This window comes from Pituophis catenifer, unplaced genomic scaffold, assembly GCF_029215685.1.
Source record: "Pituophis catenifer annectens isolate HBS135680 unplaced genomic scaffold, rPitCat1.0.hap2 SCAF_1, whole genome shotgun sequence".
Classification (NCBI taxonomy): domain Eukaryota; kingdom Metazoa; phylum Chordata; class Lepidosauria; order Squamata; family Colubridae; genus Pituophis; species Pituophis catenifer.
The window spans coordinates 236,694,696-236,716,488 of record NW_027256881.1 but is presented as its reverse complement, the minus strand read 5'-3'; the positions used below and the strand labels follow the sequence as shown (position 1 = coordinate 236,716,488).

Genomic DNA, 21,793 nt, shown 5'->3' with positions numbered 1-21,793 from the left:
AATAAACTGATATATTTGGACGTTTATGGTTAGTTACTCTTCTATAAGCGGCGTTGTGGCCCAGTGGTGAAGACACTTGCTTCCCACCTTGAAAGTTAGGAGTTCAATCCTAGGTAGCGGCAGATGTTTCCTAGAGCACAAAGGAAAAAATACAAGCTGTGAACTCCATGCTGCGAAAAAATATCTGATGCAAATTCCACATGGCGTCAGGAAGGGCATCCGGCCAGTAAATGCTCAACTCCATCCATCTCCCCAACTCTACCCTGAATTAAGGGATTACAGGGTGGTAAAAAGAGAGGTTTTTTAACGGTTAGTTATTCTTCTCTCTTTTCTGCTAGCAAATTCAAACTTCCCTCCTCTAGACACTAGCCTTTTTTCTTCTCTGGGCCATGGCTGAAGTCTTGTCATCTCCTGTTTTCCACCTTGCAAAAAGACAACAGTTCCAAAACACCAGCCAGAGTCATGGCAATTCATCAGGATGCCAGCACTTCTTCTCTAGTTCCATTCTGGCCTCTGCTGATGAAAGACTCTTAGATAAACAGCTCAGACATTATATTATGCTAAGAATTATCGTGTTCTGGTATTTGGACTGAACTAAGTATTTCAATATACATACAGTGGGATGGGATCAGTGGTGGGTTGCCCCCGGTTCGCACCGGTTCTATAGAACCGGTAGTAAAACCGGTGGGAGGCTCCGCCCACTGACCCTGACGTCATCAGAACACTTCTTCACATGCGCAGAAGAGCGCACATGAGCAAAGCAAGCGCGCGCACACGGCCCCGTTGCAAACCGGTAGTAAAGGTAAGTAGAACCCACCCCTGGATGGGATGCTACACACTGGCCCTCGCTCAAGCCCCACCCATTGCCCATTGAGCAGGCAGATTTGAAGAGCAGGAATGGAATTTGGCTCATTAGAAATAATATTCTCCTTAGTTTGGGTGCATTGAGATGTTGGGGTGACTATGCTTGGAGAACCATATGAGTCTTAACACTTGTTGGTGTGCCCAGTTCACGTAAAATGAGTGAACAGGACAGGGCTGGCAACAAGGAATTGTTCAGGGCTACCCACCAGGTTTCACAGCTGAGAAGACTCCTATCAAGTATTTTTTTTGTAAAAGTTCCTCATTCCAGGCTCTTCTGATATTTTTCCTAACAAAGTAGAATAGAATTTAATGCTATCACTCATGCAGGCTTACTTACACATTGTTTCTTAATTGACATGAAAGAAGTTCTTTATAGCAAATCCTATAATTGGTTCATTAAATTTAGTACAGGTAGTTCTCGATTTATGACCACAATTGAGCCCAAAATTTACGCTCCTAGGTTTTGCCTCATTTTACAATCTTTCTTGCCACAGTTGTTACATGAATCGCTGCAGTTTTAATATTAGTAACAAGGTTGTTAAGTGAATTTGGCTTCCTGATTGACTTTGCTTGTCAGGAGAGTGCAAAGGTGATCACATGACCTTGGGACACTGCAATCGTCACAAATATGAGACAGTTGCCAAGTGTCTGAATTCTGATCATGTGACCATGGGGATGTTGCAACAGTTGTAATGATCATGTCACTTTTTCAGCGCCTATTGTGAAAAATGATCATAAGTCACTTTTTTTCAGTGCCTATTGTAACTTTGAATGGACACTATACAAATGGTTGTAAGTCAAGGACTATCTGTACTATGTCACCATTTTCCTCTCAGATTTCCCCCCAAAACTTTAACCTTAAACTGTCTATTGTTTACCTCACCCCATTCCTAAGAGGTCTGTAAGGGGCGTGTATAAGTGCACCAGCGTGCCTACCGTCCCTGTCCTAATATTCCTTTTTACTTACTCTTTTCATGTATTCAAATTATGTTTATACTTTTACCTGTTATCTTATATGTGCTTGACAAATAAACTTATGATTATGATTATGAATCCCATCATCCCCAACCAGCATGCATTTCTTCTATTTGGGCTAATTAGGTATGCTAAGCTGTATAACATTGGAATTTAAGGCCTTACAAGCACTCTTCATGTGCAAAAATGGACTTTGACAGAATCTCTCATGCTCTACTCTAGTTTACGCATCTCATCCATCTTACGCAAATCATGGTTGGCCTCCTCAGACCAGAAAATAATGGAGTTGTTCCTTTATTTTATCAGCTAGACAATGGTAGGAGGTAGAATTATCCAACTGTGAGAGCAGAGAGTTTCTAGATTCATGACATTTTTAGCAAGGTAGTTGACTCATTGTTTGATGCAGCTGTGCTTGCTTAAGACAAAACAAATACACACATGCTTCACTAAAAGCCAAAATCACAAATGAGCTTGCCTTGATATTGGAACTGTCCTGTATTGTATTCAGACCTCATTTATTTGCAACTTGAGTCCTGGCAAGAACTGGGTCAGAAATAAGATAGCAATTCTCTCTCTTTCCAGCTTCCTCGCATATAATTTCATTTATAAATCTTTGGGGATAGAAATCCATCTTCAGCTAAGGTACCTAAAAGACCCCCAGTATTGTTTTAAAAATACTTTATATTATTATTTTCATACTTAAAAAAAGACCCCCTGGTTTGGTTTTTATGTGAACTGTAAAACTGTTGCACACTCAAATAGCTTTTAGCTAAAAGAGGTGATCGGCAAACATCTATTTGAAGGATTATTTGGGAATAATAGCAATGATTCAGACAGTTGAGGGTCCTAGGGACCCTTCCCAGTATTCCAGGCTCCGTAGAGATATAACTGATCTCTCAATTGCTGGACAGAAAGGCAGCCTCCCCAGAGCAGTGGCTGAATGATCTGCCACTCTTTTATTTCTTTGCCATTGGTGCTCCAATAATAGAATGGTTGAATACAAATCAGTAGGGTCTTTAGGATCAGTAGGCAGAGGGAAAACATCTGTCCAATGATTGGGGTATTATCTAGTTTGGTACAGGGATGGGCTTCAAAGGTTTTAGCAAGGGGTTCTCTACCCGGTTGCTGGGTTGGCGTGGCCATGGTGGGCGTGGCCTAGTCAGCCTCCTGCACCACAGAGGGGGGCATTTTTGCCCTCCCTGGGCTCCAGAGGCTTTCGTCGAGCCTCCAGGAGGGTGAAAACAGCCTCCCCAGGCTCCGGAGGCCCTCTGGAGGCCGGAAACGGGCCTTCCCGAACGTCCGGCCTTCCCGAACTTCCGGTAGGCCTGTTTTTTACCCTCCCCGAGCCTCCACACGCACCCTGCACTTACCTGCATCCAAACAGGCTGCGTGGGGGCTCTGGGGGGGGAGGCGGGGTTGTGGGGGCCAGCCAGGAGTGGGATTTGGGGTTTCTCCAAACTGCACAGAATCTTAGCTAGAGATTCTCCCAAATTCCTGAGAACCCCCAGCAGCCCAACCCTGGATTGATAATGAAACATCTGCAAGCAAACGATCAAGCTCAGAGAACACCAAAGATTGCACAGTTCAGCCCTGTGTTACAAATATTCTCTTCTGTCTGTAAATTCAACACTTCATTTACACTCTTTGAGCAATCCTACAAAAGTTCCTTGTATAGCTTCCGAAGCATAGAGCTTTCTTTTAAAGTATAGTTTGAAATGAACTTCAGTTATGCTGAGAATACAGTATTACATAATCCCAGATTCAAAGAACAAACTTGACATATATAGTTTTTCATCAAGTATTTAAAAATGTAAACACATAAGATGGACAGAGACTGGTGAGGTGGGAACCAGCAATTTCTGGGCCAGCGATGGTCATTATATAACCACAGCACAGCCATGACCATCAAGTGACCCAACAAATGTCTATTAATTCAGAGTGGCGGGAGGAAAAGAAGTCAGGACTTCAACACCTCAAGAAGACTTCTTTGGACTGACGGGGGAACACTGTATTTGAGTCTTCATTCTTATTTGTAACATACATTCTAATCTAACCAAGTCTGGCAGTTTTTTGTCATGTCTAACCAAGAGTTCAATTATGTTGTGTAAATGTTTTTATATGTGTTTTAATAAAGTTTATAAATTAAAAAAAAAGAGTTCAATTATGGGGTTAAATGAGGTCTGTTATTTACTGCCAACCATACATGGGGAAACTGACACATTCCATTTACAGAGATTCAATTAAGCTTACCCAGGATCCCTGGTGCTCTCTGAGCTTGCTTGTTTTCTTGCAGATGTTTCATTCCCCAAACTAGGTAACATCGGAGTGTAGTGTTTGCTGTCAGTTTACATTCTTGCTCTGCCAGTTTTGGTAGAGATGGTCTTAGACATTCTTTGGTTGGGCTGTTTACTATTGGCTTCAGCCTATACCCGTGAATGTCACTGCCTGTTCAATATAAACATAAATACATCTGACATTTTATGACCCTAAGGAGAGAGGAAACATATTAAGTACGCAGAGAACTTATAACTCAACTAATCTTATTGGGTTTATATTGAAGAGAGATTGTAGCAACTTTTAAATGGTACCAAGCTCACCTCTTACACAGAAACTGTTATCTTGTGCCAGAATCCATTTTACACTAGACAGAAGATTAAAATCCAAAGATGCCAGTGGTAAAGTTGATGCCAGCATTACATTGTTGGACTGCAGAGCAATATATATATGCCAAATGGTCTGCTGTAAAGAATCCCTTTACAGTGCAAGATACCATCTCCTCAGCAGTAATGAAGATTTAGTGGCAAGTGGTTTTTTTTTCCTACTGCATAAGAAGTGATTCCTCTTTTCCCACCCCTTCCAATTTTCTTCCTTCTGTATCTCACGTGAGTGCATTTTTTTCCTCTGCTGTTTTTGGTCCGCTGACATCAGCAGCCTAATAAATGAAAGTCTACAAAATACCAAAATAATTGTGAAGTTTTATTTTAACGAACGTGGCTTGCTATCTTGAATTAAAAGTCTGTCAATGCATTTTCAATACTGAAACATACTTTAGATGGCGCTTCCATGTATGAAGCTTGAAGCAATTGGACCCATTGAATCCCTCACAAATTTTTTTGAAAAAGAGTCCGTTTGGTGTAGTGGTTAAGATGTTGGCCTACAAACCAGGAGACAGTGGGTTCTAGGCCTCCATTAAGCATGAAAGCCAGCTGGGTGACTTGGACCAGTCTCTTTCTCTCAGCCCATCTTACAGGATTGTTGTTGTGGGGAAAATAGGAGGAGGAAAGAATATTAGCTATGTTTGCTGTCTTGAATTGTATATGAGTAGGATAAGTAGGATAAAAATATTTTTTTTAAAAAAAGAGCTGAGCTTCTCATTTCCTTTAGGCCCAATGGCTTAAGTCTAAAACAATACAGATTTATAGTAGAAGATAACATTATTGCAGATTAATTATATTACACATATAAAGCATATTAATATTAATTCTTCATCTCATTTATCATTCTTGCAACTCTGCAACCGGCTGATATACCCTAAGCCAGTGGTGGGATTCAGCCAGTTCGCACCGGTTGTTAATTTTCTGAGCAGTTTGGTGAACTGGTTGTTGGAAGAAATCATTAGGGCAGAGAACCAGTTGTTAAATTATTTGAATCCCACCACTGCCCTAAGCTTTAAATAATTTTGGGGGTTTGATTTAGCTTTACCCCTCCAATTTGTGAAGACTGTTGCATTTCAGTGTGGCAAATTGAGACACAAACCGAATTATGAATAGAGAGGAGTTACAATTCATTTTACAGTCTAGTCTTGTAGCTGAGGTATAGATAGACATGAACTCATATCAAAAGAGGAACTTGAGTTAATTTAAATGTCACACCCAATCAGGCATTTATCCATAGTTACAGGCCGGCTGAAACAGTCATCTCTGATCAGAATATGAAAACATTCTACTCAGCATTAGACTAAATATGGCAATTCCTCTTTCCCTAATATTTTGCTGTGTGTTCAACACATACAGCTTGCTCAAATGCTTTAATTACCTAGCCTCAGTTATAATAAAAGTTAACTGGACTTGCAAATGAGAAACATTATCCATTAAATAGGAGATAGCTCAGCAGATGGCAATAATGAGCTGACTGTAGCTATTTTCAAAAAAAGCTAAGCAGGGTCAGGCTAGGTTAGCTTTTGGAGGGGTATCTCAGAGCTGTAATTTGCATAAGGAAGTTGAAAAAAGGTCCTGAAAGAGGACAATTGCAAACTACTTCCATGGATGCCAAAAAAAAAAAATAAAAGGCTAAACTCAACGCAAAGGAATCTTGATCTTTACTCCTTTATAAGCACTTCCAATACTTGGCTTGCCAATGCAACAGCATTTTCTGTCCAAAAATAAATGATGAAGTAAAATTAAAATACCACAAATGTTCTCCTGTTGCAATGAATCTAGGGAAATAATGCAGAAACCAAGCCTAGAACTGTCTGATGCAATCTTTGGACAAAGATGTGAAGACTTTATTTAACTAAATTTATATGACTGCCCATTTCACACAAGCTGATTCTGGGCGGCATACCACAAGACTTCCCATACCAAGCAAATTAATAAAAAGGCAACTTCAGGGAAAAGGTGAAATGTTGGAATAACAGTGATTTTTTAAAATAATGATTTAAATAATAATAATAATAATAATAGGTTATCTACTACTCCTATACTCTTTTCTCTAGAATTTTGCTTCTGAAAAGACAGAAGGAATAAGTGCTTTTCCAGAGACAGGAACAATTCTGGCTTATGTTGATATTTGTTTAAGTTACTTATATCTTAGAAAATTGGTACTAGAATAGTTGAAAATTGTAAGTAGCTAAATAGAAACATGCTTGTGGTAAGTTAGAGACACCAGATGTGTTTAAGATGAGATGAGAAGTACAGATACAGGTAGTCCCCAACTTACAACAGTTCATTTAATGATCATTCAAAATTATAATGGCACTTAAAAAAGGGAGTTATGACCATTTTTCACACTTATGACCGTTGCAGCACCCGCATGGCCATGTGGTTTTCATTGGGATGCTTGACAACTGGCTCACATTTATGACAATTGCAGTATCCCAAAGTCACATGATCCCCTTTTGCGAATTTCTGACAAAGTCAATGGGAAACCATATCCGCTTAACAACCGTGTTACTAATTGAAGAATTAGTAGTGATTCACTTAACAAAAGTGACGAGAAAAGTCGTAAAATGGGGCAAAACTCACTTAACAAACTTCTCACTTAACAACATAAATTTTGAGCTCAACTGTGGTCGTAAGTTGAGGATTACCTGTAATGCTTTTTTGAAGGAAACTCACCAATAAAGCAGTGATGGGAAAACCAAGGTCTCAGGACTTCATATAGCCCCTAAGCCTTCTCTTTGGAGAACTCAGACAGCTTTCCATAATTGAGGGATATGCTCCTAGGAATTAACCTTGCCCTTTTGTAAGGGGAAAATAGGTAAATGTGTATTGTACAACCAGTGGTGGGATTCAAATTTTTTTACTATTGGTTCTGTGGGCGTGGCTTGATGGGTGTGGCTTGGTGGGTGTGGCAGGGGAAGGATACTGTAAAATCTCCATTCCCATCCCACTCCAGGGGAAGGATACTGTAAAATCCCCATTTTCTCCCAATCAGCTGGGACTTGGGACACAGAGAATAGATGGGGGCGGGGCCAGTCAGAAGTGATATTTACTGGTTCTCCCAACTCTTCAAAATTTCCACTACCAGTTCTCCAGAACTGGTCAGAACCAGTGGTGGGTTGATCCCGGTCAGGGGTGAAATGCTCCCAGTTCAGACCAGATCACTCGATCCGGTAGCGATGGTGGCCGAAGAGGTTGTAGAAAAAATGCTTTTAAAAGTTAAAAAAAAAAAAGTTGACCACACCTACCAAGTCACATTACCCCCACCCCCACCAAGCCACGTCAACAGAACCGGTAGTAACAAATTTTACATTTCACTACTGCTCCTGGTTCTGTCCGGTTCTATAGAACCAGTAGTAAAATCGGCGGGAGGCTCCGCCCACCCGCCCAGATGTCATAAATGACAATCTGCTCATGCGTAGATCCATTGCGTAGACAAAGCGTGTGCACGTAGACCCGTTGCGAACCAGTAGTAAAGGTAAGTAAAACCCACCTCTGGTCAGAACCTGCTGAATACAGTACCACCTCTGTGTACAACATAATGAAAGCTTATTGCAGTCTCAAGCACACACATCAACTTGGGACAAGAAATTGAAAATTCCAGTTCTGACAGTTCGCAACCACTCCTAGTCTGCATCACGAACCCATCATTATGGCTCTCAAGCCTATCCCCAAAATTAAGTGCGGTCTTCAGCCACAAAAATTTCCCCTGATCCTGCTGCACATTCACAAATGAGCAAGAATGAAGCACAAAGTTGAATGGGAAATGACCTATTTAATTGAATCAGATTCCTTACCATGGGAACATTTACAGAGTTAATCAGATTTAGGTCAATGCTATGTTATTTCCCAAATTGTCTACTTCACAAGCAGATAGTCATTCATTGTTTTATCAGGTTTCTCGGCAAAGTTCACCATGTACTTGGCTCTGACTCAATGCTTATTTCAACTCATTTTTTAATCAATCAAGACTACCTTGTGCTCCAGTTGCTAAAGAGAGATGGATGGGAACTGAATACACATAAAGTGGGAGTGGATAAAGCACAAGAAAGCTCAGTTTCACTGTGTGTTTTCTTGCCTGTCTTCAACATGTTGTTCCAGATATTATTCTCTTCTACAAACTACTATTAATGTGCAAGAAATTGCATGCCAGCTGCCTATCTCTATTAACATGTTCATACACAGACCCACACACATATGGAGGAATTTTGCTAAGAAATGCTACTGTAATTCATTTTTGTTTTGTGAATGATCAGATCTGCTATAGACCATTTTAAGCAATTCCCATGCAGGGGATGTAAGCTAATTAAGAGGTGAGTTTTCAATGAAGCCTTTTCAGAAGCCATAAGAAAAGAAGTTGACTGATGTAGAAAAGTTTTTAAAAGTATGAGCCAATTGGTCTTTACTTTTATTTGCATTGACCTCCCAGCCATGAACAACAATGTTACAACAGTGCTTTGATATTTATTTTCCCCTGCCCTGTCCTGCACACACACACATACTCACACAGTTCTTGTGGGAACCTTATGAGTGTTTGAAAATTTTTAATTACAAAATATAGTTATCTTAATTTTAAAAATATTGAAAGGAAACCATATTTAATGCTATCTTCCAGAGAGAGGGGGGGAGGGAGAGAGGGAGGGAGAGAGAAAGAGAGGGCGCAAGATATAATGAAATAATGGACAAGACAGAGGGAAATAGCCAGTAATACTGTGGCAGAAATTTCCAGTTAAAATTGTGAATGCCCTTTACTGAAAAGGACTTTTGTCTGAAACTACATTATGAAGATCTTGGATAGGATGGATAATTTACAGAATGGCAATAGCTCAAAAACACTGAGGACCCAAACAGAAACAAACCAACATTGGAATTTCCCATATTGAATAATCTTCCAACAGTAACTTTTTGACCTTTTTGTTCTCCCAGATCTTTTGCCTGATTTGCATTTTTTTTTTTTTGCTGCAGACTTCCCCAGCTGATTATTTTCTAGAACAACCTTGGCAACTTTAAGAAGTATGGACTTCAATTGTCAGAATTCCTCAGCCAGCATGTTGGAAGTCCACACATCTTAAAATTGCCAAGATTTAAGAAGCTGTTTTTAGGTAAGGGAAGAGGAAACTCTCAATCTCTTTGCTGCCATCTGGTGGTCATCTGAATTTTTGTAGCTGAGTAATAAAAGATCGGAACCACAGGTTAACTTGACTACAGTAGGAGAGGATTCAACTTCTTTTGTAATTGTTATATATTCTCAGGAAACGTAATTGCAGCTATAGAAACGCCTCTCCTAAGCAATGGTTTGCAAATACAGGTATTTCTACCTAGGCACCAGCCTCACCCCATTCTTACTTTTTTTCGCACTTTCAAAGTCTAGTATCTTCAGAGACAGAGTGAGCTGCTTTGTAGTATACCTCTCAGATGCTCACAGGCAACTGAAATGGGTTGACCAAGCTTTTATATTAGAATCTGATAAGCTGATCCCTGATTCCTCCTCTGACTGATCCATTTTGAAACGATTTTGTCTATTTTGAACCAATCAGGAACCAGCTTTCTTGGATTCTATGGCGTGGATCAACTATGTATCCTCTCGCCAGTTCAACCAATCAGTTCCTTACTCTGCCTCTGAAGATGCCAGAAGCAACTGCTGGTGAAATGTCAAGAGATCACTGTCATTTGGCCCAAAAGTTCACCAATGATTCCTTGGGCAATTTTTGATTTGGAATAAAATGTACAGGAAATATTATCCAGCATTATTCATTGTTCAGGAAGGATGAAATTCTAAAAGTAAAAAAGGTGAGCTTGAAAGTGTTTGTTATCATTGCTCTCTGCTGGTAGCACCATTAGCTGCATTCCTGTTTTCTTCTCCCAATGCTTATAATTGATTAGCCTGAAATATTCCATGTTTTGAATTTATTTTATCATTTGAATAATTACTACAAAAAAATGAAGAAAATACTTTGCTTTAAAATAACACGCTTTATTTTTTTTAAATCTCTGAACAATTTTCAATATAATTCGATAAATAACTCTCTGATTTGTCCAAATAAAACCTTTTTGATAATACGAGTTAATCACGAAGTAAATTTCCATGTCTATGAAACTATCACTCTGAGACAAAACAAAACATCCATTGGTAGTCATTGACACACAAATGTGCCACAGCTAGCATAGTCTGAGAAGAGGCATTCCTTCCAGTGCATGTAAAAGCAGAATGCCTCTTCTAAGGTGACATTTGCTTTCCACAATTTTTAGCATACCCCAATGAAAAAAAATGCATTCAGCAGTATCCAAACATTAATTACTTTCCTTCTGGGAAAGGGAAGTTCTCTAGCCTCTCCTCTTCTCTTGAATCACCACAGATTTGAGTAGAGGAATAAGAGCTGAAGAGAGAGAAGGAATTTTTTTCCACAGGAAATTATTGATAGAGCTGAATATAATTAATTTAAAATAATGTGCTACTTGATCATACAGCATCCTCTTTAATATTTTAATAAAATACCGGTATTTATTTTAACCAATCAAACTAGTTATGTTACAAGTGAAATCTGTCAGTATTATTTCCATTAATCAAAGATATCACATTTAACATTTATTAGACATTTTCTTCTATCAGAAATTTAGCTCACAGTACAAAAATAAGGAATCACTCATAATGATTACATTTCACATATTTTGCATATTTCAGTAGCTGAACAAGCATGCCAAATGAAGCACTTCACATTGTTTTAAAAGAGGATAAATAAACATTCAAGTTAGTATAGAGATAAGGCAGACACCATTATGGAAAAAAATAATTATTTCTCATGTTTCTTCAATGTACAGGTTCTAGATCTGCCAATTTCACAATTCTGAAACTGGGTATTCCTACTGGCAGAAGAAGGAGGAGTACTTATCATCAGTTCCTTATCCATCTTCCTCTCTAGGTTGGCTGGAAATATTTTCTGGAAGATTGTGGGATCATTTCAAAATCATATGGGAGGCAGCTTTGAAGACTATAAAAGGGGAACTTTAAAAAAAAAATTCTCTCATTTTTTTTTAGTGGGAGCTTCAGCAGAATCTGAGCCAAAGAATCTTTCATTAAGAGAAGAGCAAATCTGGATTCAATCCAATGAAAGAACATTAAGTATAAATAGTACGTAGGAACCAGTGATCCCCTCCCCCAAGAGTCCATAGCTTAGATGACCAGAGCTTTTACGGAAAAATAAATAGAATTGTTTGCTCCTTCCCCACCTATCCTACACACCCAACAATGTGGGAGTGAGGAGTCTTACTTTTGACAAATTTTGTACAAAATCTATTCCATTGTACTGATTTTGGATGTTCATCTTCATGACAATGAAGGGAATATAAATTTAAATCACTATTTGCAATGAGGACAACTATTCAGAGAGTGGTTTTTCATGCAACTTGGCTTTCCTCCACAATCATTATTCACAGTAGCAAACAACTCACAAAATTTAAGGGAATTACACTCCCCAGAAAACTAAACGCTTTTCCAAATATTTTTTGGGGGGGTGGGGAGGAGGCAGACACTGTCACCATCATAGATAAAATCGTTACTCCTTCCTCTAGCAATCATTTTGTGTCATTCCAGAGCCTTATTATAGTTCTATATTCCGGAATCTTCTGCTGTAACCTGACAGGTCTTGTCAAAGAAGGAGCTCCCATTTCCAATGTTGCTGAGCATTATGGTATAGGGCCGTGATGGCGAACCTATGGCACGCCTGCCACAGGTGGCACGTGGAGCCATATCTGTGGGCACGCAAGTGTTATCCTAGCTCAGCTCCAGCGCGCATGTGCGCACCGGCCAGCTGATTTTCTAGCCTTCTGCGCCCACCGGAAGTCGGGAAACTAGCCGTTTCCGGCCTATGGAGGGCCTCCGGGGGGGTGGGGAAGTCTGTTTTCGCCCTCCCCTGGCTCCAAAAAAGCCTCTGGAGCCTGGAGAGGGCAAAAAATGGGCCTATGGTGCCCACCGTGCCATTGCGTGCCAAAAGCGGGGGGAGTGGGGGAGGGGTCCTGCGTGCATGCACGGGGTGGGTGGGGCACATTGAATTATGGGTGTGGGCACACGTGACCCCCCTCCCCAATCCCCCTGCTTTTGGCACGCGATGGCAAAAAGGTTAGCCATCACTGGTATAGGGCATTCCAAGCAGACATTATGGAGGAGATGCCGTACTTCCCAATCTGTAATCTCCCAATATCATGACGCACATTAGAAATGAGTAAAGTGGCTAAAGATGGCAACCTAAAAAGCTTCCCACTGTCATGAGATTAATTAAAAAAAAAAAAAACATTTTCCAGAGAAAGGAGATTTTTTATCCCCAAAGCAAAATTGAGCGCACAGACAGTGCACTTCTTGCTGGCCAGCAAATTAACCCTGATTAGCTGAGTCATCTTGATGCTCATTCTGTTGCCAGGAAGGACACCTTTCTGTTTGCCCATCAATTGGGTGCCAGTGCTGCAGACTTGCCATGACATAATCATGCCCATTGTGTCCTAAAATAACCAGTACATTCCTGTATGGTCAGTACAGGCCAATTATTGCTTCTTCATTTTAATCTGGAAATCAGAAGACTTGGGCAATGAAATAGATGGTTGCTTGGAAGTACAATACAAATGCAAAACTGCCATAGCCTTTATTACAGTTCTCTATTCACATTCTTTCTATTCTTCCTCTCTTTTTCTGTCACCAAAATGCTTAATTTCTCCAAATTAAGGTTGATTGTGTTCATAGAACTGAAATTTTTTGCTTAATTATTTTTTTGCTTATTTATTTTATATGTGGAAAAAAAACATACCCACAAATATATTATATTACAGAACAGCCTATTTTAAAATAATTTGTTTTAATTTTGACCATACAAAATAATGTCTATCAGTTTTTGCACTGCATCAGTGTTGTTACTTAATTCTATTTGCTTTTACTCTGGAAAGCAATCCTTGGATTACTCTGGTACAAAAACTTGAGAGATTATCACAAATCCGTCCTACCTTCTACTACATGCATAAATCCATTTCCATAATCTTCCTTTTGGGGAGAGACGGAGAGAAAGAGATGGAATTCCTTCCCAATTTATTTTATGAACTAAATACTCTTGTCCTATATTTGTCTAAGGTCACAGAATAAAGATTTCTGCCCCAAAAAGAAAAACAGCCCTTAATCCTACACTACATACTTCCATTGGTTTTTCAGATTTAAGCATGTAGAGTTATAAATATTATAGAATCCTATTTATTTTGTTATAGTTGTCTGAAACTGATCTGCATATAAACTTACAGAAATGATTTCTTGGCCAAATTCCTTCATACTAAATACTAGAATTTGGAATGATTTAATATCCTTAAAAATACACCTATTTCTTTTGTGCCCCATCTGAGCACCATGGCCTATTACTGATGAGAATGAAAAGGAGAGACTCAAAGGAACATTCCTGAATGCCAACCTTGGCAGTATTGTGTTATGCATTTAGGATAGCTAAATGGAAAAAAAAGAAATGTAACTATATACTTTGATCGTTTTGGCTTCAATAATAGCATTAATCTGTATTCTTCCGCCTTAAGAAAAGGACTTTACTTTTTGTTCTTTACAATAAAAACAAGGACAAATAGACTGAAAAACAGCTTCCATCCCAGAGCTGTAACTATATTGAATTCTACTGTGTAGTGTAATATTAATGCAGTATCAGGGGTTATAGAATGTGAAGGATGTGTGTTTTTGTTTTATTTTTATAGTTTTCTTATGTATGGTGTACACTGAAGATTGCATTTAATTTCGTTGTATGAGGTGCAAAGTAAACTAAACTAAGTTTATCTGCTTTCGAACTTTCAAAAAAAGAAATTACACAATGAAAATAAAAGATGATTAATCTGAATCCAATTCCTTCCTATTTAATCACAGTTTGTTTAATCATGGTTTATTAACTAGTCCACAATTGGTAGGTTCAAATGCTATTGGGAAAAACTTATAAACTACAATGGCTTATTTACACAACATGCTAAACCAAAATCTAATGAACCGCTTTAAGGTTTCACAGGATAGCACTTAGACTTACATATACCACTTTACAGTGCTTTCTAGCCCTCCCTAAGTGGTTTGCAGAGTCAGCATATTGCCCCCAACAATTTGGCTCCTCATTTTACCCACCTCGAAAGGATGGAAGGCTGAGTCAACCTTGAGCCTGGTGAGATTTGAACTACCAAATTACAGTCAGCAGAAGTAGCCTGCAGTACTGCACTCTAACCACTGCGCCACTGTGGCTCATCACTGTGGATACTTGAACTCTGCTTGTAACTGTTGAGGGAGGCTTAAAGGCTTTCTTTAAGTAGGACCTCAGTATGGTTGCCCTAGGGCTGTGTTTCTCAGACTTTCTGAAATCATGGCCATCTGAAGAAACAATTCAGAGAAAATGTGATGATCATCCAATTAAACAAAGACTCCTTATGCTTTTGTCCTTAAGAATATGGAACCTTGCCTTTTTTGACAAATAAAATTATGGTTATATAATTGTATTACTTCCCATCCCCTGCATTTTTACTGTAAAGGCCTCTTAAAAGTCAAATTTGTACCAAAAATGTAATCCAAAATCAAGTATTTTTTGTATTACTTGAGGCAGCAACTACGAAGAGTTGACTCCGGCGGGTGGCTTGTCAGGACAAATCTGACATTTTCCACCCATGACCTTTTCCACCCATCCACACATTGATTAAAGTCAACTGACCACCCAATTAGACAGAAGCCTGGCTGAAACAATACTATGGAAAGGGTGGGAGAACGATCCACTCTCTCCCCCAGGTAAGACACAAGGGGAGGGCTGCCAAAGATGACAAGGAGGCAAGCTGCAGGTGTGGATCTGGGTTACCGTTCCAACATGCTAATCTGCTGAATAACAATTGGCAGGTGCAGCAGTGATGAAGGAAAAGGGTGTGCCTTAAAGTCAGACTTGACTTTGACAAGTTCCCTTTACAGTTGCGTTGCCAACATTTTCAGAAGTGGTTTGCCATTGCTTTCTCCCTAAAGGTACGAGAGAGTGAGTGGCCCAGCTGGCTTCATGCTTATGACAGGACCCTACACCAAAGTAGTTCTTGGTGAGAGAGGAGGGAGGTGGTTAAAATGATCTGCTTTGGGCATCGGGTATGCTAGGTACACCACTGGGCTGAAGGGGCATGGGGAGGTTGCAACACACTACCACATGGACCTTCCTGGACCATACTTGGAAAATAACTGCCCCAAGGCAGTGGCCCTTAAAAGCTAGCATAGGGGCTGTTGCTAGTCATGCTTAAGTTCTCAGCAAAGAAGGCAACCAGAAACACACTGGCAATGACTTTGCAATGGAAGAGGAGGGTCTTTCCTCCTTGAAGAATCACGGGGAGGAGATTAGTGAATGGTATGTACGAAGCACAGAATTAGTCTAGACTGGAACTAGACAGAGGCAACGAGAGTTTCCTGGCAGAACTCCCAGGAAACAGGAATCCATTGGAGTGTTAATAGTATGAATACTCATCTGGTGCTCAGCCTGCATCTATTTGCAAATAAACCTTATAGCACAACAACACTACAAGCCTAGAGTCACCAAGTAGCATTGGTACTCTTGAAATTCCATGGGCTGCATCCTGTATAGACTAATATGGATGGGAGGAGAACTCATTCCAATCTTCTCCTCATGCTCAGGCTGGCCATACTGCTTCAATCTAAATACCATAAACGAGGGAGAGACATTGTTTTAAAGAAGCTTTAAGAATCCAACGGAATCCTTATTTTTCCTGGGCCTAAGTCAGGCTGTCACCCTCAGTGGTGGGTGATACCTGAACAGATGTAGAGATTTTGCGAAGGTCTCGGACTGACCTGACGGTCCATTGGGCAAGCTCCTGTAGCACCTTCATGCCCCTTATTTTCCTTTCAAATAAACTGTTTTCATCAGGGTTTTTTGTATTTTTTACCTCTTTAGCTGGCACATTGTGCTTCAGCATTACCATCAGCTCCTCCAGTTGGTAAGCTAAAGCAGAAACTTGCAGCAAAACTGATTGGATAGATTCATGGAAAGCAACATCCTCTGGGGTTAAATCAGTTCTCTGCTCTTCCAAGATTTGATCCAACAGAATCTGAAATGCCCAATAAGCTTGTAAGTTGCTCCCCAGACGCTCAGCATCTGAAATCTCACTCCATTCTTCAACATCAGCTAGCGGTACTCCATCGATCAAATCAACATCGATCAACTCAAAGTTGAAGGGTTGTACCAGATCTTGCTTCTCAGCCTGAAACGATGGGGAGTAGCGAGAGTGAGATAGGAGGAGAGAATGATTTTAAATAGTAATTTTATTAAAAGTTACAATTGCAACAATAAAAAAATACAAACTAAAAAATAAATAAACAGAGAAAATAAGGGGCAGGACATCCAAGGAAGAAACGGTGCACTGACAGCTGCAGTGGAATGAAGAGCCAGCAAGTGGACAGGCTCTTCGATAACTCCTCTCTAGACAAGGAAAGGACTTGAGATCACCCACAGGTGCTTCAGACAGTTGATCCTCATGAAGAGACTGCAAGACAGTAGTATCTGGTGGGATTTTAGCACTAGGAGATAAAGAAATAACCATCTAGCTGAAACCACAGTTGGATATTTGAAAGGACACTGCCACAGTTCCTTTTTTAAATCACTTTTAGAAATTTATTGTTAACTGCTTTTCAGCTATAAGGAACCTTTGGATCAACAGGTTTTACAACATAGGTTGAGTTTAGCAAAATAAGTTTTAAATACAAGTATAAAGACTTTAAAAAATAATGATTGAAAAAATGTCGACAATTTGAAGACTATCTCCAAACACCCTAAAATTGCAGAACTAAGATTTGATGACAAAATTCTTATTTTATTTATTTATTTTATTATTTTATTTTATTATTTTATTTTATTTTATTTTATTTTATTTTATTTTATTATTTTATTTTATTTTATTTTATTTTATTTATTTTATTTTATTTATTTTATTTTATTTTATTTTATTTTATTTTATTTTATTTTATTTTATTATTTTATTTTATTTTATTATTTATTTTATTTTATTTTATTTTATTTTATTTTATTTTATTTTATTTTATTAATGTTTTGAATTCCTATATAGTCCATCTCCCCTAAATGATTCTGGGTGATTTACAACAATAACTGTAGGTCGCCTGATTTACGGATGAAAAATAGTAAAATACAAATGGGAATGAAGGGCTCAGTCTCACTATTAATTCCCAAAGTCCAAAGAAAATGGGTCCTAGATTTTCAACTCTGCTAATGAAAGACATACCTACTACCTCCTGCATCCAAGTTAAAAATGGCTTCATGATCCTCTAAGCTAGGGATGTCAAACTTGCATCGTCACATCAGGACATATCAGGACTTTTTTCCCCTTCGCTAAACCGGGCAGGGGCGGAGCTAGCACTTGACGCATCCGGTCTGCGGCCCGCGAGTTTGACACCCCTGCTCTAAGCCATAAAGTTTGGGGCAGTTGGTCTGTAATGTTGCATAAAGCAAGCCATTATGTTTTACTGTAGAGCCAGCAGCTTTATCATTCAGAGATGGTTAACAATCCAAGGATTAATTAGAGCTGAACTAGCTTAGCTTCCAAAATTAGCTGAGTCAACTAAGCGCTGCCTCCTGCTGAGGCTATATTCTGAAGGAAAACATTGTTTCATTTATTATTTATTTATAGTATTTGTAATCTGCCCCAATCCTGGAAAAATCTAAACAGCATAAAGTGAAAATATAAACACATAACCATAAAACCCCAAACTCCACCACTGCCAGTCCTAAATCTTTATAAGAAAGAAAGAAAGTTAGGCATTGGCCTAGCAAACTAAAATGCGTCTTTTTCTGTTACTGAAACAACAGATGCAATTAAATGAGATCTTATCACAAGTGATGGAGAGCAATTGTTGCCCAATATGCTGGACAGCACAGATGGAACTAAGTTGAAGCCTAACTAATAGAATGGCAATACTAAATACAGAAGTTCCACCACCCCATTTTGAACCACTAGGAGCAAAACATGTTGAAATTTCCATGAACTAGAGTGTTCCCCCACATGGCCACTGAAGGGAACTGCCCACTGAAACAAGAGCAGAACCATTGTAAAATGGAGCCTCCTACTCCCAAACCTTAGATGTTCCAAAAGGATAAAGTTGGTGGTATTGAAAGCTTTAAAAGGACCAAGAAAGGTGTACTAGCCACATCTAACTCCTGAAATAGCTACCTACTAGAAGAACCGAACCAATGTTGTTTCTAACCTATACTAGGCCAGAATCCTGAATGAAAAGGTTCCAAATCACCAATCTACTCAATAATCTTCTATAGCTGATTACCCACCAAATTCTTGACAAATACACCCCAAAACTGCAGGTTGAAGGCTGATTGAACTTTGTCAAACACAGGTCGGTCCAGGGATAGTTTCTATAAGAAAGAAGGCCCTGCTGCTTCCTTCAAATGAGGCAGTGTTATTCCTCCCTTGAAAAAGCATTGATTATCTCCCAGAGCCAATTGCTCACACCCTGTCTAGCATCTGAAGAATCCAATACATATAATGACAGTTTTTTTCTTAGAGAATGGGTCAAGTGGAGTACATTTAGTAATATTAATTTTAATCTTCTATCATCCCAATATTGAAATCAGGCAAACAGAAACATCACTGTTGTTCCCTGAAGAAACAAGTAAGCATTTGGAATAATTACTTGATGCAGATGGGATTATTTCATGATATCTTATCATTTATTTTTCAGATGAGCCCTTGAGGATGGGCACATGATACCCTAACCTTAACCCTGATATAAGTGAGGAAAGAACTCATTCTCATTCTGTGTGCCTTCAAGAGTGCAATAGGACATTTATTGATAAGAATTCAATCTTGCTAAATGATCATGCAAAGAAATTGATCAGCTGATCATGGCAGCAAAGGAAGTAGACCAACCCATCCATCCTCTACGAGTTACAATGGAGGTATATGGAGATCTCTTTTCATTGCCATGCCACCCATCATTTTTGGGATGATGGTTATCATCCTACAACCTACCATGTGAAATTGGTTTGGTCAAGACCGTCATCTGTGTGACTGTTAGACTCCTTAAAATAAATATTATGTAGTCATGGTTTAAAAAAACATGTCAAGTTATATACATAGTCTCCCACAAGGTGGCATTCTATCTCCCCCCCCCCAATTTCTTTCCTAACAAAGCCAGACCCACCTTAAAATAAATAAAATCGAACCCTTATTTCAGTTCTATCCTGATCTTTGATAAAAAAGTAGGTTCTCCATCCCTAAGGCAACAAACTGTAAAACATTCCTTTGGGAGAAGCACTTTATGGTTTTTGCACACATGAGTACACACACACACACACATACAGCTTGATGGGCATGAATTCTAGGACATTTGAAATGTCTTTAATTTGTTAGTTATTGTTCAACAATACAACATTTTACTCTGTGACTTGAGCGATTTGTTATCTGCAGTTCAGCATCCAGTTGGGGGTGGATGACTCTGCTCGTGGGCAGGAAAAGCCGGTATGCACAGCGTTTGTCCATTCCAGTTATATGATTCAGTCTACTAATAATTCATTCCCTAATATTAGATAGCTTTTTAAAGGGAGTTGGTGGAAAGAGCTGATGGCAGTCTTCAGATTTAAAAAAAAAACAACAAAATCCCAAATACAGCAGCTCAAGCTTGCTTTGGGAGCTGCAGTTACCACTAGGTACACATTACCTTCAGGCGTCAGTGGGGTGATGAAAGATCTTACTGAGGTATCATCACACTTGTGTATAAATCATAGAATGTGTTGTTTAGGTATTATACGATTTTCGAACAAGTGCATGGTGTTCCTTAATTGATAGCATTAACAAAACTCCATTTGGGATTTTTTAAATAAAAAAAATAAACAGTGATGGAAGCAACAGCACGAGGCTCTCTTATCTCCAATTATACCCTAGCCTCACCCAAACCTGAACCCCCGGCCCTAAAACACACACCTCTCTTGCGCGCGCGCGCACCCAGAGGAACGCGCGCAGTAGAGAAACTCACGTAGCATTCCAGGAGGCTGCTGACATCGGAGCGCATCTTCCTCAGGAGGAGAACGGTCTGACGCCACGAGTCCCGGTGTGGAGAGGTCCCGGGTTGCCGCTCCGAGGTAGCCATCGCCCGCAAGGGGAGAAAGCAGGAGCCGACCAGGCGCCGCTCGCGTCAGGAAAGCGATCTGGAAAAGCCTCGCTCAGCTCCTACATTCCAGCCCGAACGAGAGAATTCCTCACGGGTGCGCCTGACGCGCTCGCCCGCCCGCTCGCTCCGTCCCCCGCGGCCTGAGGAGAAACTGCACATTCCAGGCGCGGAGCTTAACCCTCTGAGAGCAGCAACGCGGGCGTTTCGGTCACCTTTTGGCCCCCCCGGCGATTGGCTGGCTCTGCTCTGCTCTGCTCTCTATTCTGTAACGTTTTGCTCCGGGTTTGAGTTTGATTGGCGGATAGCCCCGTCGGCGTCCCCAGCTAATCCTTGCAAATTCAACCCGGGGTGATCTAACCATTCCACGACCAGGAGACATCAAAAGGAGTTCAGAGTCTCTTCTAAGTAGGATTTATTTTTCCCGTTGTGAAACGAAGCTGTTTCGTGTCAATAAACCCATTCGCAACCTTGGTGTTTTGGAAAAAAGATCGGTAATGTGAATCTCGGCCGCTTAGGTGCAGCCTAAGAAGGGATGCTGTTGCTGTTGGTGCAATTCTGTATTGGTTTACAATCTTCTCCAGTTTCCCGTTTCTTGGCTCAGACAATTAATTCAGCTCGGCAGGTATTAAACAGAGGAGTTAGCACTTTCCCCTCCTTCCAGCCAACTTGAAACCACGGTGCTCAGGTGTGGAGTTTGCAAGAAAAAAAAATGCTTCGTTAGATTTAGACTTTTCTGTTTTGCCCATTCAATTTAAAAAATCAATGTGAAACATAATCGCTACAGAACTCCCCTCAGCTTCCCACCATAACCAACCCAACCTGTAAAAACAACAGCCAAACCTAGCCCATTGAGCTACCGGCGTTGAGAATGGAAATTGAGCTGTGGGAATGTCAGCTCCATGAAAGATCAGTTTGGCCACTGGGTCACACACATTTGGATATGAGGCTGCCTTACAAACTAACTGGCACAAATGTAGCACCCAACTACAGTAGTTAGAGAACCACCAGGACACCTGATCCCTTTATTAAAGCACACTATAAACCCTGTGTTTATAGATCACAATGGCTATTCTAAACTGAATAGATTATGCCTAGATGTTCTGTGAGGTTTGTT

General features: G+C 39.9%; 1 protein-coding gene across 1 annotated transcript; it reads right to left on the bottom strand.

The window, feature by feature from the left end:
- Positions 1-33: 33 nt before the first annotated feature.
- Positions 34-20,658, bottom strand: CNTF (ciliary neurotrophic factor). Its single transcript, XM_070957265.1, has 3 exons — positions 20,545-20,658; positions 16,339-16,748; positions 34-130 (listed from the first exon to the last, which is right to left on the bottom strand). The coding sequence occupies exons 1-3, from the start codon at positions 20,656-20,658 to the stop codon at positions 34-36; spliced, it is 621 nt and encodes a 206-aa protein (XP_070813366.1).
- Between the last annotated feature and the right edge of the window lie 1,135 nt (positions 20,659-21,793).

What these genes read in the sequence shown, in the direction of transcription:
- CNTF (XM_070957265.1), bottom strand. Translation starts at nt 20,658, where the DNA reads ATGGCTACCTCGGAGCGGCAACCCGGGACCTCTCCACACCGGGACTCG. An exon ending in GCAGCCTCCTGGAATGCTAC is followed by an intron (nt 16,749 to 20,544) that starts GTGAGTTTCTCT and finishes CCATCGTTTCAG; the next exon opens with GCTGAGAAGCAAGATCTGGT. An exon ending in CTTGCCCAATGGACCGTCAG is followed by an intron (nt 131 to 16,338) that starts GTCAGTCCGAGA and finishes TTTGTGCTCTAG; the next exon opens with GAAACATCTGCCGCTACCTA.